The 16,549-nt window shown below is 42.2% G+C and overlaps 1 protein-coding gene across 33 annotated transcripts in view; it reads left to right on the top strand.

Annotated features, from left to right (window-relative positions):
* Nucleotides 1–16,549, top strand: part of LOC6734599 (transient receptor potential cation channel trpm) — a 46,602-nt gene that overhangs the window by 15,097 nt on the left and 14,956 nt on the right. For 16 of the 33 annotated variants that reach the window (XM_016181937.3, XM_016181935.3, XM_016181949.3 and 13 more), the window contains exons 1-12: nt 7,760–8,238; nt 9,401–9,483; nt 11,336–11,498; nt 11,568–11,708; nt 11,871–11,943; nt 12,974–13,133; nt 13,309–13,445; nt 13,971–13,997; nt 14,403–14,559; nt 14,936–15,083; nt 16,016–16,202; nt 16,287–16,443. In XM_016181937.3, the coding sequence (XP_016027735.1) occupies nt 7,906–8,238; nt 9,401–9,483; nt 11,336–11,498; nt 11,568–11,708; nt 11,871–11,943; nt 12,974–13,133; nt 13,309–13,445; nt 13,971–13,997; nt 14,403–14,559; nt 14,936–15,083; nt 16,016–16,202; nt 16,287–16,443 (1,766 nt within the window). In that variant the 5' untranslated portion in view covers nt 7,760–7,905. Of the gene's footprint in view, nt 1–815; nt 954–1,413; nt 1,622–3,090; nt 3,449–3,703; nt 3,725–6,960; nt 7,018–7,759; nt 8,239–9,400; nt 9,484–11,335; nt 11,499–11,567; nt 11,709–11,870; nt 11,944–12,973; nt 13,134–13,308; nt 13,446–13,970; nt 13,998–14,402; nt 14,560–14,935; nt 15,084–16,015; nt 16,203–16,286; nt 16,444–16,549 lie in introns of those variants that run through there. The other 17 variants (XM_016181923.3, XM_044922700.1, XM_016181948.3 and 14 more) reach the window with 11 other exon arrangements.

Raw genomic sequence — 16,549 nt, 5'->3', positions numbered from 1 at the left:
GAGCGGATTATAATGCTCCAGTATAATCTCGAATGAAAGCGAATGTCTTGAATTCCGCAAATTAAGAGCACGCGGCTCAGGACTTTTTCTTCGGCTTTACTTTCGCTTCAGCTTTCGCCGCCTTTCTCGCTTTTCCCGCATTTCCCGCTTTTCCCGGTCTGTCGGGGTGCTCGTGTTATGGCACTTGATTCATGCTTAGCCGGGAATACTTGGCATAACTTTTGCTGTTTCCAGCGCTTATTTTATTTCACTTTCTGGCCGGCCCACTCACGTCCTGTCCAGAACTTTGGCTGCCGTTCTGGCCAGCTCGCATTACTGTAATGAAGCAGAGCTCAAAGCCCGTCGTCCTGTCACTTGAGACGGAATACGGATACGCAGACGGATTCGCAGTCGGAGTCTGGTGAGCCATGTGTCGCCACCCACGCACTGTTGCCGTCCCCATAGAAGAAGGTCATGTGGATATTCACAGCTAAGCAGAAAAAGGAAACCCTTCCAGCTGAAAGGACTAAAAATACTGTGCAAAGTTGAATATTTAAAATATTGAATTATTTAAAAAATGTCTTATTTTCTATCCCCTTTCATCTTTGCCTGTCATAAGCTCTAGTCATATGATTCAAGAAAGTAACACTTTTGTTTTGTAAGAATTCTAACCACAGTGTGATAGAGTAATTACATATCCAAGGTGCAATTAAAAAAGCCACCACTTATAATTAAAAGTTCCCAACACTTTGCCTCTGTTGTAGAATGACTCTATCCTTTGAAAAGTTGCATATGAACTTGAAACCTGATTTAGTAATAGTGAATTCAACTCTTTCCAGACCATCATCAACTATTCCGCCCCGAACCGCCGCCTTCGTCAACTCGAGCCACACATGTTGGGTAAATTCACATCGAACCATGTCCAGGTCTACCACCAGTACTCGCGACCTGTGCCCGTAAAGAAGCCCGTCAAGGTGAGCGAAACTACCCGAGGAACTCGGATCTTGGTTTGTTTTCGTTTTCTCGTCCTGTTTCCGTAAGCAAACACAATTAGCATGCATTAACAGAGAAACCCTTTCATTGGCATTCCTTGGAGAGGTTCATAATTGGGTGCAAGGTGAATGGGAAAATTCCGTTGTATATTTATTTTGTTTTTGAATTTTGTGTGTCCTGGCTTTCGTTTTTCATTTATTTGTGTGCCGTTTTGTTTACACATTGCCGGCGCACAAAAGCGGGCTTATTTTTATTTCAATTTTTTGTTCGAGAGTGTGGATGCTTCTCACAGGATACATTCAGCATGACACGTGACAAATCCCCCGCCAAACCGACGCACAGCACAAATATCCTTCTGCATGCCTGCACGCCAAAGACAAAGCGAGACTAGCGAAACCATAAATAATTGATATTTCATAATTGTTTTTCTTAACCCTGCAGGCCAAGAAGCCTCACTCGCAGGCGGAAATCAATTGAAGCGGATACCACCCACCGCCGTCCATAGTCCGCCGTCCACCGCCCACCAACCACCCACCACCCAATTTTCCCACTCCTGTTTTCAGTTGTTTATGTGTGCGTGTGCGTGCGTCCACTGTGGACGATGTTGAAACAGAAGCGTTTGGCGAAGCAGAAACCCAAAGCGAAACCGGTAAGCAAAAACGTCGGGTTGGCCCAGATCGAGAACATATATCTTCTCCCTCCTAAACGCCTATCTCTTCAGGTGCTTTTAATTTGATCTATATATATTTCACCCATCCAATACGATACGTTCCTCTGCTCTTTGCTCTATAATTGCTATTTGACTGACTGCCAAACTGCTTTGTTGTGGAAAACTGAACTATCTCGCTCTATAATTATCTCTTGAGTTTTCCCCCTTTCAAATGGCCTTGTTGGAAACTGTCTAGTGTAGTTTGTAGCCAAACTATTCCGAGTTCTTGTTCGTAGTTTTCTTTTTGAACTTTTTTGTAGTCATTAGTTGGCGCAACTTTTTGGCCATTTTAAGCATTATTGGAAATGTATTTTAAATAGTTTGCTTCTTCACCTAGACATTGGCTTACTCAATTAGGCCTGTTCCTGTTTTCACTTTTGCCAACATTTTGCTAAAGTGAACTGTATTGGGATTAACTACATTGTTTTCGATTATCCATTAAAGGTAAACTAGTTTTGGGCTATTAATTAACTATAATAAAACTTAACGGAATGCTGAGTATAAGTGAATTTTAATTATTCCTTTGTAGTGAAATACTAAAGTGCGTATTTTAAATATTGTTTTAGTTTCTACGTAGTTATGTTCTTCATAAGTTGTTTATACAAAATTTGTTATTCAATATTGCTTAATTTTAAACTTTTTGAATAATTGAAAATATTTAACAAGTTCTTAACTTGCTTGCTACCTAGAAAGAATTAGAATTATTAGAAAGCTTTAATACTAAAATAATAGTGTAACATTTATTTTTAGCTTATAATCTTTTATTAATCTCATTTTAAGTTTTAAATTAATGGTATACGAAGTTTTGGTGGTAATTACGGAAAACTCTAGAGAATTAACTTGATACTTATTGGAAAGCCTTAAGTGAAGATCAGAACAGGCCTGTTTGGTGTTGAAAAGTTACAGTAACCGCCTGAAAGTATGCAACAACTTCGGATGATAGACTCTAGTTTCGCGGAGTATCTGTTTGAGCTCATGTTCTCGTGGATTCACTCTCTTGTTATCAACAAACTACCATTTGACTGACAGCTGCTTATCGGAGGGCTGAGCGTTGGGGGGCCAGCTGTTTGACTTATTCGCGGGCGAAACTTTAATTGTTTGAGTTGTGGCCACGGAGGCCAGCACTTAAATGAGGGAAAAGTGAGTGAAAAACTTGGAAAATCAACATAATTATGACTTGCGCCTTCTTTTCCTTTACGATGGACATTAAAATGCTTTTAAAATGCAAAAGTTTTTCCTCGAATTTCCCGGAGTTTGTAAACTGAAACTCAAACCGCCGCCCAGATCGCTGAGAATTCTATGCGTTACTCTCCACTTGGGGCTTATCGCTCTCGATTCTGTTCTGTTATTGTCGATAATATTGCCGCTATATATTTGCGACGCTAATTGACACCACTCGCCTTGGCCGAGTGGCAAAGCTCTCCGCGGCGATGGCTCAGTGCTCGACGCAGCTCCATGCGAGCCAAGCGGGAATCGCTCCCTCCGATATCGGCTACACCGCGAGAAAAACGTACATACAAACATTTCATTTGGTTGAATTATTCAACATGAAGTGAATTGTATAACAATTCCAGATCTTCAAATATGAGTTTTTTTATAAGTGTTTTTTAAACTATCGATTCGAAAACTTTGCGCACCGTGTACGCACGTAGTTCGTCGAGAGATTAGATAGTCGCGTGAGTAATTTTTGTAGCATGTGGATACCCCCGAATTGCAGAGCAAGTGCATCTGGAGCTGACCATGTACTTCGAGACCAATTGGGTGTTTGTGAGTAGACCAGCCCTGCATGGGTAATTGTAGTTAATTGGCTCTGGTACGGCGGAGAACTGCATTTTGTTCGGTTTTTAGGGTCTAACCGGTCTGGTGATTCGCTTGACATATCTGTGTTTGCTGTTTCTGTTGCTGTTGTGATGTCTCCGCCGTTTTGTTGTCGTTTTGTGTTAATCAGCAGCTGTTGACTGTCAAGCGGAGAGCGAGTTCTCAATCGGAATACACATGCCTTAGTGATGCCCATATAGCTGGCTCTAGCTGGAAAAAATGCGAGTAATTGTTATTACTATATTCAGTGGAACAAAAAAACATAAAATGCGTTGTTCTGATAGCGGACAGTTTTCTAACAGGTTATTTAATAAGTTATTTTCATCACTGTATTGTCACTCCTTTTCGCACTTTTTTGTGCCACATAAATGCTGCACAATACAGTTGCAACAATAATTTACAATGGCTTTGTGTGTACAAAAAAAATGTATTGTCAGAACTAAAAGCGTATTCATGTAGGGGGAGTGAGCTCTAGCAATTATTTAATATACAGGCAACGGATTGGTAGATTGTTTTATTTTTGTACCCTTACATTAAATACACCCTTGAATGGATTGTGGGCATATCTGGCGCTGAGCCAGTGAGCAAACTTTCGAGGGGGGTGATCCAAAAAAGTCAATTTCGCACTTCTTTGAGACCCAGCCATGCAAAAGCGGACCTTGGCAAATTCGCTGAATGCCCCCAATGCCACTACTTCACTCCGCTCCTTGGATCCATCACCACGGCGACGTCTTGTGGCCCTTTTTGTCGAGAACGAGTGTGGCACTTCATCAACCATGGCAACAGCCGCTGCAACAGCAGCATCAGCATAAGCTCCTGGAGTCTCTGCGGCAGCTTCACCATCAATTTTCCACTTTGGAAACCCGCAAGTCAAGAGCAGGTGAAACACTAAAGGACTACCACCCAACACCCACCACCTAACACCCATCACCCCTTTTTGTTATTCGCCCAGCTTGCATTATGCACGAGCGGATGAGATGACGGCGCTTGATGTGGGTATTAAGTGCTGTTTATGTTGCACAACTTTTATCGGTTTCGATAAGACAGGTGGCTCGGCAAATTGCATCCTGCGGCTGAACATTTTCGAGCTGTGGTTTAATCCCCTAACTGCGAGTGCATCAATTTTTATGCTCGATTCCGGATGGCGAACTTAATTGGATAACCGCATGTTCAGGCCTTCAGTTCCACAAATGCATTGTTTTCTCCGATTTCCTCTGGGAGTTTCTGAACAGCATATTGGCAAATTCGTTTAGCAATTTCCGTCCAGTGAACCACGTTAACCAACGGAGGTTAAAATCTATTTGCCCTGCTCGCACATTTATGGAAAATCATTACTGCACCACACCGATGTGTTAAACAAAAGTTAATTAATTAAGTTGCCGCTGCAGGACTGATATTTATTTTTTTTATACTTCATTCTTTCGGTCGTGCATGGGTATTAGCCATGGTTCCGTCGTTTTGTTCTACCCTGACCGTTTAATTAATTTGAAATATGCCACATTTCGGTCCACATCAACCGAACTGTGTTTTATGCCCACACAAAACTTTTGTGGCTCTTGGCTTGCGCTGGAGGAAAAGCTTTTATTTTAATAGACGCTGCATGAAACGGTCCCGAAGAGATGCCCACATGCATTCACATATAAAATACGAGCATACATATAGCATATATGTATGTACTATATGGTTATGCGTTATATGCCCAAAGGCTTCGTTCGGCTGTAGATGAGCATAACATTCTTAATGCTTCGCCCCACTTTTTGCGGCTTTACGTCCCTCGCTTCTATTGGTGGCTAAAAGTTTAATTGGTTTTCCTCTTGCCCAGAGAAAATGTTCTGGCGCATCCGTGGGAACTCGTAGTTATGAGCTGTTAAACTTTTCCCTTTCATTTTTATTCCGCTTGCGTCCAAGTGTCAGAAAGCAGTCAGCAGCACACATTTTAAACTATTTATTACTGAATATAATTCAAAATATTCAGCTGCTTAAATAAATAATGGTCGATTGCCATTAAAGTTTAAATCCAATTACAAATAACAATAATATCGTAAAGAATTTTTTAATCAATTTCTTTAAAATGAATCACCAATTTGTTTGTTAATGAATTGGGGCAGCTCTTCATTAGTGAGTAATCACGATTTATGACAGTGCACATGGGTGCATGCACTTTACTCTTATCTCTTTTGCTGACCACTTTTAAATGCATAAACTAATTCATTAACACTGATTTTTTGCTATTAACTATTCAACAAGTTTATGATGAAACTGTGAACGTGCTTTGTGGCCATTTTGGGGCTTAGTCCGTGCTCCTCCATTTTGGTTTTGTGGCAAATATCATGAATTTCATGTGGCAGCGAGTGCGGTGAGTGTGGGTGTCTGAGCTTATAGTGCCACCTGTGGCCACCACCTGCAATTGCCACTTGCCTGAGTGTAGCAGTGAATGCTGTTTCAACTGCCTGCTCAGTGCAACCAGCAGTTGCGACTGCCACGTGGCACCACGCAAAGTTCTCAGACAGGGTCTGTGTTTTACCTTAAGCTGTGGTTTTGGCATGTTAAATGCCAGCAAGAACCGTCAGGTGCTTTTGAGTAGTTACTTATAGTGCAGGTCACTACAGTCAGTCGGTACAGTGCATACTTTCAGGATGAGTAGCTGTAACCCTACACAATAATACTTAAAAATAGATTTATGCTGGTTATTAACATTAAATTCTAACATTAAAACCATAGTTTAAATCAAAGCGGTCTGGTAGTAAGTCAACGTAGTGCGTCCCCCACAAAAATGAAATGCCCGTTGCAACGGAGAAGAGCGATTCATTTTATGTCACAACTAATTTTAAAACATAATATTTTTCTTCTACTTTCAACTTTGCTTTGCACAACACAAACCCCACACACTGACACGCCAATCTTTTCGTAACTCAAAAAAACACCAACGAAAACGTGACCCTGTCCAAATGTATTTTCCACCTTGATTTGGATTTGATTTCGTTCTGCGACACAATGAACAATCCTTGTTATACATTTTAATTATTGTGCTGCGATCTGTTAATTAATATTTTTTTTGTGTTTTCACACTCTATTCTCCCACCCACCACACCACACATGAAACAACACCCAAAATCAACAAAAAAATCTATTTTAAAAACAACAATGAATAATTCGAAAACCACGAATTGTTGTTGAAATATTCAATGCACCATTTCGTGTATCTGTGTGTGTGCGTGCGTGTTCAAAATTGCACAAATAAAAAAATATTATATGCGAATATTGAATCATCGAAAACAACGATTACCACGACCTTCAAACGACGACCATAAACAAATCTGCAATGTGCTTGTGACATGTAAACGCTAAAACAACATGACTATTGTAAAATATAAATGTCAATACCCACGTACACTCACAAAACACAAAACCAAATTGAAACCGAAACAATACTGAAACCAAACTATACGAAACCCTTAAAGATACCATGGGGACTGAAAAAAATCTGTTGGGGTCTGATAAATATAACCGTGCCCAGGGTAAGCAATCTACATTCCACTTTAATTTCTATATCATTTAATCGTTTTCGTTGTACGTTCACCCACAATTGCTGTTGTTGATTATGTTTTGGAAATTTATAAGCCTATTTGTTGCATTCGTAATAGCCTACTTACTAATGTGCACCTAACCCATAATCTAAGAAAATGTATTTTAAAACAAGCCAGATCCTGAGCCTTAATTAGCAGCCACGTTTCATTCAGCTGCCAAAGGTAATTAATTAAGTGTACTATTTCAGGAAATCCATTTACTAGATTGAGCTTACAGAATAGACACTCTATGGTCGATGGATTGCATTGGCCATTTCGCTAATTAAATGGCATTTGATTTGGACCATTATTTATTTAGAAAATCGATTTAATGAACCACTAGAATTTTAGCCAGGGCGAAAGTGCCAGTGACACCAATCAGGTCTTGGCCAAATGACAATTTGGCAGTCCACAAAAGGGCTTTTGGCAGTGTGATTCTAGGTTGTAAAGGGAATCTTTAAGTTTTTAGCTAATAAACTCGAATTCGCTCCATACTTTTGGGTGCGATGGCAAATGCAATGAAAAAGCTTTTAGACCTGCAAATGAAACTAGGTGGATTACCTCTAGCTGGGCTTATCTTATTTAAGAGCGATCTGCCGCCCCCACATCCACAGCCGCATCCACTCCGAAACGGAGATGCCTTTCGCAGATTGGCCTTTCATACTCAGCTCGGTTCAACCAAATCGCGGGCTGCAGGTGCGTGTCAGTCGAGATTCACCTGTCGTCCGATTCGGTTGGTTGGTATGCAAATACTGTTGCAGCTGCCGCCGCTCGCGAAACGCAGCGAATTCAATTAATTAGAGCACATTAGCGGAAAATAGCGTAGAAACCGGCAATAGCATGGTGGTTACCGACTCCCCGCTCGCCCCCCACAAATATGTGCGTCGAATTTCCAAGGACTTTTCCACAGTTCGCAGATACAGCAATACGCCGGCTGTAGTCGTCGGTTCGGTTCGAGCCTCCACATCCGCCTTTATTGCGGCCGAATCGGCAGCCCATCTGCCCACTTGTAGCTCTCCGACTACCAGGACTCCAGTTTCAACGCCGCGAGGCATTCGTCGACGCCAGCGGATGCGGAAACGCTCCTCCGTCTCCTCGACGCTATCGAAGGTCCTTATACTCAATGTGCGTGATTTGCTGAAGGCGCACGCCGGCAGTGAACCCCTAAAGGAGGTAGGCCATTCGCCACTTTAAGTGGTAACCTCTGCTAAGTGGAGGTAACCATACCAACTGCCCGTTAACCACTGGGAATCCCGGGAGCTGTTTGCTCCCTCTGTGAATTGATGGCTGGGTTGACGCTGGGTGTTGCTCCAAAGTTTGCCACTTTGGCATTGTTTGCTCCGATAACACCAAAGTTGCAGTTGGCCAAAGTTTTGATTCGGAATTGGAATCAATTGTGCGAATGCCAGAGGATTGAAGTCGGCATGAAAACGTGACTGGATTTGGTTCACATAAGCCGATCAAAGTGCACTGAGCACTGCCAATCATATTTATAGGGCTTTGTGGTTGCAAATAGGTTTTGATGGCAAAGAGGAAAAATATTTAGACCAGGCGCGTAATTGTTGGTAAAAGACGGCTTTATCGGAATAAAATACAACTTACATGCACTTCAGTTTAAAATGCTTGAAAATCAGTATTAGCTAAATGAAACAACAACAGTTCTGTTGCGAATATACATCATTTATTTTGAAAATAAATTAGAGGTATTTGTTTGGTTGCTTAGTTAAATAGTAAAAGTGGGCTAGTTCAACAGTTGCAAATGTAAATGTAAATATATAAATTAACAATGCAAAATCCCACGACAACCGCCCCATCCACATTGTAAATATTTTATTCTACAAATGCGTATCTTAATTTGTTAGATTTGTTGGTTGTCAATTAACAATTTATTTATCTATATTTGTTTTCGAATTAGTACTGTTTAAATAGTGATTGTATTGTGTCGACGTTGTTTATCCTGAAATAATAATAGATATCTGTTGAACAAATTTGTATCTCTATTGTTTTTTGTTATTTATTTTAAATGATTTAAGTGTAATTATTGAAACCCTCTTTACTTTCAACCCGAAGTAAACTCAACTTTTGTTTCGATAAATATTAATCTTTATATGTATATTGCATATATTTTGCACTCTAAGTCCTCGATATCAGTCATTCTTGGTGACTCTTTCGCTGACCTGTATACTTATCGAATCTTTTGTTCCCTTCAAGTTATTTTCCATTTGCTCCTGTAGCCGTATGATCAGTGTATAAAGTGTAACTATGAGCATTAAACGCGGCGATGTTCAAATTGTAAAACTAATGTTTTAACTGATTTCGCTTCTGTTCCATCTAGCACCAGCCGCGTAGTTGGATCGAGACAAACTTCCAGAAGCGCGAGTGCATCAAATTCATACCATGCCCAAAGGACGATGCAAAGTAAGTGGCACCTAATTTAATTTATTTGCATTTAAATTCATCCTCTGATAGACAGCAGGGGGTTGTGAAAAGGGGGAACGAAGGGAGCTGGGGGTCCAAGTCCAAGACGAAAGCTGTTGACCCAGTTTCGCATATCAAAATGCTCGACGAGATGCAGTGAATCGCTACTGGCCCAGTTCCTAGATCGCTGTGTATTTTAGTTTCGTTTTTGGGCGTTAGCATTTATTGTTTATTATGACAGCCGCTGTCCCAAGAACCAGCAATTGAGATAAATGTGCCATAAACCCGGCCGCGTACTCACCGCTTCAGATACAGATATAGCTACAGACTCAGTTGCTGTTACTGATTCGGATTCAGATTCGGATTCACGTTCTGGTGAAAGTTTTCCGCACGGCCAGCACTGCACTGGCGGGACAAGCGATGGGTTTATGGCCCCCTTGACTTTACATGACTGGGAGCCCTGTTATCAGCACCTGGCTTGCCAAATATTTGCCCGCCGGTCTACACTTTTCCCCGCGCGTTTTCACGGCAACCGGTAGCTGTCACTCCCGAAAGCATCTCAACTAGTAGTTCTGCCCGGCGAGTTGGATTCTGCCGTAGTTTGTAACTCAAACTTGGCTAATTAAAATTAATTCGCCAAGATTGTTGTTTATCAGGCTTTGAACTTTTACAAGGTGAAATTTTATTTATAAATGGGAATTTGCTCTGAAATTTAATCAGGAAAGGTACGACTGGATCTTTTGGTTTACAAGTAATTAAAAGCTAATTACATAAATTTCGATTAAAAATTCATGCATATAGCCAAACTTTATTAAACACAATAATTAAAACTTGTTTATTTCTCTGCGCGTAAGTTCAAAGTTGAACACGTGTACGCTAAATAAACAAATTAAATAAAACGTTCTATCTGAATTCGATTAAATTAGATATATATTGAAGGTACTTTGGCAACCGCAAGATTTTAAATTTGGAATTGCCTATGCATTACACTGTATCTTTTGTTGGAAAAAGTTATCCTATTCTGGCATGTCTACCGCATATCACTCACGGCACGTGGAATGAGCCGCAGACACGTGTCGATTAATTTGGTTATTTAATTCCATTCAAACCGATTCAAACCGACGCAGCCTGTGTGCGGGGATCTAATTGAAATGCATTATTTAGCAAACAACTTTAAGCACCTGACAAGAACATCAGCTGGCAAACAGCAAACAGACAGACAGACAGACAGTCAGTCGGTGGGTGGGTTGGTTCGCATCGGGTCAGAGAGGTTATTGCCTGCCTCTTCGGTTGGAGCTGCCTCACATATGTATGTATTTTTTGGGGCTACGAAGTCAACACTCACGCACACGGGGGCGTAAATAACGCTTTATGCTCCACGTGGGCATCGCAAACAAAGTGACAGGTTAAGGCTGATTCGTGTATTATTCTCGGGGGGCGTGGCACTCTGGCCGTTGTTTGCCGAATATCGTTGACACCCACATATCCTGACAGTCAGTCAACACACTCGATGGCCAGGAATATGTGGGCCAGGAGCCACCTGCAGATGGATTTCTTGCAACTTGAGGTGGAACCTAGAAAATAGTGCCTTCCGCATTTATTAAAAAGAAGTCTACGATATATATCAATTTTTAAATTTTACTTAAATTAATTATTTATTTATGATAAGTATATAAAGCAAAGTCATGGGAATTAGAGGCAAACACTTTTGTGTTATTACATTTTTGGTAAATTAGAAATTTTTGGGAAGTAAAGTGAAGTTATAAAAGGCCCATGCTGCATTTAACCCTTAAAATTTGGATGTTATTTATTAATAAAACTATATTAATTTGGGTGAATTTTCTATTTGCAGATGCTGCTGTGGCCAGGCCCAGATCACGCATCAGACGATACCTGGCATCGAGAGTGGGTCGCCCGGAGACCCCTGGCTGCCCACGAAGCACACCCGCCCACAGCCCACAGATGCCTATGGAACCATCGAGTTCCAGGGCGGCGCGCATCCCACAAAGGCCCAGGTAGGACCGTCCCATCCGGGGCAATCTCTTTTAGTGTGCTCTTTAATAACTTTTGGCCGCCTTTTTCAGTACGTTCGCCTGTCGTTCGACACGCGGCCGGAACTACTGGTGCAGCTATTCACCAAGGAATGGAATCTGGAATTGCCAAAACTTTTGATCACTGTGCAGGGCGGCAAGGCCAACTTTGATTTGCAGGCCAAGCTGAAAAAGGTGAGGAAAATGGCGGGTGGCGGGTGTTGGGGCAAACTTTCGGTCCCAAAGCAGAGCCCATTGCAAAACGAAAGTGGAAGAAGGGTCGTGTGTCACACGCTAATTGAATGGCCGTGGCCTCCTGAAAACGAAACGGGAAACTGATTTCTATTCGATTCGCAGGAGATACGCAAAGGACTGCTGAAGGCGGCCAAGACCACTGGAGCCTGGATATTCACCGGCGGCACCAACACCGGTGAGCATTCCGTTTCATTTAAGTTTTATGAAAGGACACTACCCGGTTTTATGGCCAAAGATTACGGGCGGGCCAACTTAAATAAGCACAAAGAAAAATGAGCAAGGAAAACAAACAAACAAACAGCCAACCAAACGGGGGCCGGAAAAACTTAAAGAGGAAAATGAGGCGAGCCGAGTGCGGATGAGCGACCCCAGTCGAAAATTAAATAAATAAAATCCCAAACGGAAATCACGCAGCCAGTGATTGTACACACTTCAACTGCTTGCCAGTCAACATATTGTGCTACCCAGTGGCCCTTTGCCTTTGCTCGGGGTATATCGGGATTGCAGGGTAGAGTGGGTGTGAGAGTGGGTGCATCTGGTAGCCCAAATAAATTGGATTATCAAGTCAGCAAGGGTGGACATACTAAGTACATTGGGGTAGCCGGAAAATTGCCCTAATATGTAGTGGCTGCTGGTTCCCTTTTTATGGATTTGACCTTGATTCGATTACTGAAAAAGTACCCTATAAAATGTGTATATTCGTAATGAAATTGTTCGATACAAATGTAATTAAGTCAGTGCAAAACGCGATGAGTTTCATGACGTTTGAGAAAAACTGTGACACTTTTTTAAAGCTCAACATCTGCAAACGTTGTATTTAAATAAGTTTTTATTTTATTTGATTCGTTGGCATGCAAAAAAGAAGTCCGACTACTTTTTTTTATATACAACAATAGTGAACAAATAGTGAAAAGCGATGCTTCTTATTTTGTTTGGATAGAAGCGCATACTAAAGTCGCATCGAGATGCTGTATACTTTATTACATTTTTCATTCGAATGCTTTTCGTCCTTTTTTTGTCGTCCGGGTTTTGTGCTCGAGCTGTTATTAAATTTTAGACACGCCCCTCAACTAAGATATAAAATACTGAAACTGGGAAGGTCGCGTTGGCGGGCGAGACTATCGCAATCCTCCGTGGAGGCAAACTTGTTTACGCACTTGCTCAACGTGGCCATTGTTGTACTTCCTCTGCTTCTCGGCAAACAGGCGTCACCAAGCAAGTGGGCGATGCCCTGCTCCTGGAGGGTCAGCAGCGGACAGGACGAGTGGTCAGCATCGGCATCGCTCCCTGGGGTATCGTGGAGCGCAATCACGAGCTGCTGGGCCACAACCGCGAAGTGCCCTGCCACAGCATTAGTTCGCCCAGGTGAGTACATGGTGCGATGGAGCTAATGCATATTTTATGGACCCAATCAGGGCAACAAGTTAAATGGGCCTGGGCCTGCTTTAAAAATGCATGAGTATTAGCTGTTGCGATTCCCACTGCAATTAAGTCGACTAACCTGTTGCAATCGTTGCAATCACCTGTTCGTTCCTTTCAGATCCAAGCTGGCCGTGCTGAACAATCGGCATGCTTACTTTCTGCTGGTCGACAATGGTACCCAGGCCAAGTATGGCGCCGAACTGATCCTGCGGCGCAAACTGGAGAAATTCATATCCAACCTGAAGCTTCACCCATGTAAGTCGAGGACAAAAGCCACAATATGACAGCTCGACAGCACAATAGGCCAATCAGGCCGCAGATTGAAGCTCCTTGTCATCGGTGGCCATTGAGAGCCATTTCTTTTCATGGCCAATGCCGAGGGCTAAGCTCCGAATGGCCGGGATTTCAATCTGATGTGGCGAGCTGCTGTTGGTAGTTACTATTGCACTCGAGAAAATACAAAAGATATGCTTTTTACGTATTTTGAATAGATCGATTTTTTAACAATACATTAAAATAGAGAGTTGAGTCAATGTTTTCAGTACGAAAGGAATTGGCTAGAAAGGAGCGTCTAATCAAATTTTTGATTAATTTTTTTGCGGCAAAAATGAGCTAGAAGTAGCATAGATTTTGATTATTAAATACAAGAGACGAAATTTGAGTACTTTAAGGATAGTAATTAAGGACTAATATTTATGGTTAGTCTCGTCTATTATATTGGCATAAACCTTGATATAAACAGTTTCCTAAGACATTTTTAAAATTTACTTATACTTCTAGCAAAGAATCACTGGCTAAAAACAAACGGTATACAGAAATTCGTTTCCTTTTGCTTATTTTGCTCGATTTAAGCTTTCAATCATCTTTCGAACACATTTACTTCGAGGAAAACTAGTTCATTCTAATTTGAATCAATTAATTTTAACTATACTATAATTTTTAGTTTAGTCGAAGGATAATTTGTAGTACACAGAACGTTTTCCTCCCTTCTAGTGAACAGATATAATTTTATTCGTATCTCGACATACAATCTTTCGATTTTGTTACAAACACACATTTCCGTTGAGTGTACTGACACCAGGTGACGAGTCTCAATCGACCTGTTGAATCCTCAATAGCGGCCTGCACCCTGTGAATCAGACTAATCCCCGTTGCATGTCCCCCATGGATAGCCCGACTCAAATCTTTACCTCTTGTGCCATTCTCCCGTAGTCACACATTCCAGTACGCCCGTCGTCTGCCTGGTGATCGAGGGCGGCACCAACACGATACGTGCGGTGCTCGAGTACGTGACGGATTCGCCGCCGGTTCCGGTGGTCGTATGTGACGGATCCGGGCGTGCCGCCGACCTGCTGGCCTTCGTCCACAAGTAAGTAGATGTGAATGCAGATAGTCATCGGGGTGCTTAGCTTTAAGATACGAGTATGTGCGGCACTTGTCCGGAATTAAAGCCTGTGCCGAAGCAACTTAATGAGAAACCGCAGTTTGTGTAAACTTAATTAAGAACATGTCGGCGTGTCCTTTCACCCAACGAACGCCTGTTGGCACGCGACATTTGGCAAATTATTTAAATTTACTCAACGCCACCACCTTCACCACACACACACAAAAAGGGTCTGGGGGCCATCCAATCCTCCGGCGAACCTTTTTGTCTGCCACATTTAATTTTGTTGTTTAATTAGTCTGAATAATTGGGCACACTCTCGTGTTGGGACAATGCTGTATCTGACAACATTTATATGCAGATATGCCTCGGATGGCGAGGAGCAGCCGGTACTGGAGTCCATGCGGGACTATCTCATCGGGACCATACAGAAGACCTTTGAAGTGGGACTGGACCAATCCGAGAAGCTCTACCAAGAGCTGCTGCAGTGCACGCGGAACAAGAATCTGGTGAGCAGAGTGGGCAATTATTTAAGGTGTATGTTAATAAAGGCATGCGAAGTCCCCTCAGAGTGCAAATCTCGTAATTAATAGTAAAGTTCAGTGGGAAAACGATGTCATTAAATGATTAGGTAATTAACAATAAGCTAATGGCATTTCTTTGTCCCCATTTCTTGCAACATTTTAATTTCATTAAAGTTCAGGTGGAAAGGAATTAAATGCGCTGTAAATAGAGTAAATGAGTTTACGGACACTTGAAAAGTTTATAAAAAGTATGCTACAGGTGGAACATAGACATGTGCATAGCATATTATTAAGCTGTCTAACTTTCCCCCCAAGTGCAATAATAACTTATTAAATATTTATACATATACAGGTCCCAGTGTAGTTACACCTGTAGCAGGTGAAGAAAGTCGCCCCAGGTGATTTTTCCATGGTTTTATTTATAGGCATGAGCCCATCAATTAAAATCGCATAACCCAAAGGGGCTTTGCTCAATTAAGTTGCCCAAAGATGATTGAGGCTTCAACTAAATCGGGGTGTGGGGCTAACTTTTCAATCACTTGAGACTTTTACGCGCAGCGATTTAAATTTTTAATTAATGCTCGCAGACCCGTTGAAATAATTAGGCTACGAAATTCAATTGAACGTGTAATGAATTTTAAATCACCGCGAGCAGCAGCAGACAGTTTCCTGCGAGTGCCAGTATTTTTGTGGGCCAAAAGAGCCCGGCATTTCGTCAATTCCGCCGCAGATGTTATTACGGATTTAATTGGTTTTTGAATGAGCTTGACGGCAGCGGTGGCAGGATCTAGTATGTCCTTGCCCCGGGGGCCAGGCCTAAGCAAACAAATTATGTTCGACGGGAGCTACATTAATAGATACTTTGCGTTTTTTACGTATATATGTAAACATTTTCTTTTTTTCAATTTCTTCGCTAGATTACCGTCTTTCGCATACAGGAAAAGCCCGAGGGCGAGGCGCAGGAACTGGATCAGACCATCCTAACGGCCCTCTTCAAGTCACAGCATCTCAGTCCGCCGGAGCAATTGAGTCTCGCCCTGACGTGGAATCGGGTGGACATAGCGCGCAGCGAGATATTCGTCTACGGGCAGGAATGGCCAAACGGTGGGTGATAACTTAGTGGCAGCCGGGGGAGTGGGATGCCTCCCACCATTTTGTGCTGGTTCGAAACTTACAATGTCTTTGCAGGCGCCCTGGACGAGGCCATGATGCAGGCGCTGGAGCACGATAGAATCGATTTTGTCAAATTACTCCTGGAGAATGGCGTTTCGATGAAGAAATTTTTGACAATACCGCGCCTCGAGGAGCTCTACAATACCAAACACGGTCCGGCCAACACGCTGGGGTGAGTTGAGCGGACGACCCTTCATGCTGACCACATCCCCAAATATTTTCCTTTCGGCCTATGTAAATTTCAACATTGTCCTCGTGTCCTTCTCCCACTCCGCCCA

Source organism: Drosophila simulans, chromosome 2R, assembly GCF_016746395.2.
Source record: "Drosophila simulans strain w501 chromosome 2R, Prin_Dsim_3.1, whole genome shotgun sequence".
Classification (NCBI taxonomy): Eukaryota; Metazoa; Arthropoda; class Insecta; order Diptera; family Drosophilidae; genus Drosophila; species Drosophila simulans.
The sequence above is the reverse complement of the archived record's forward strand: the minus strand, read 5'-3'. Positions and strand labels throughout refer to the sequence as shown.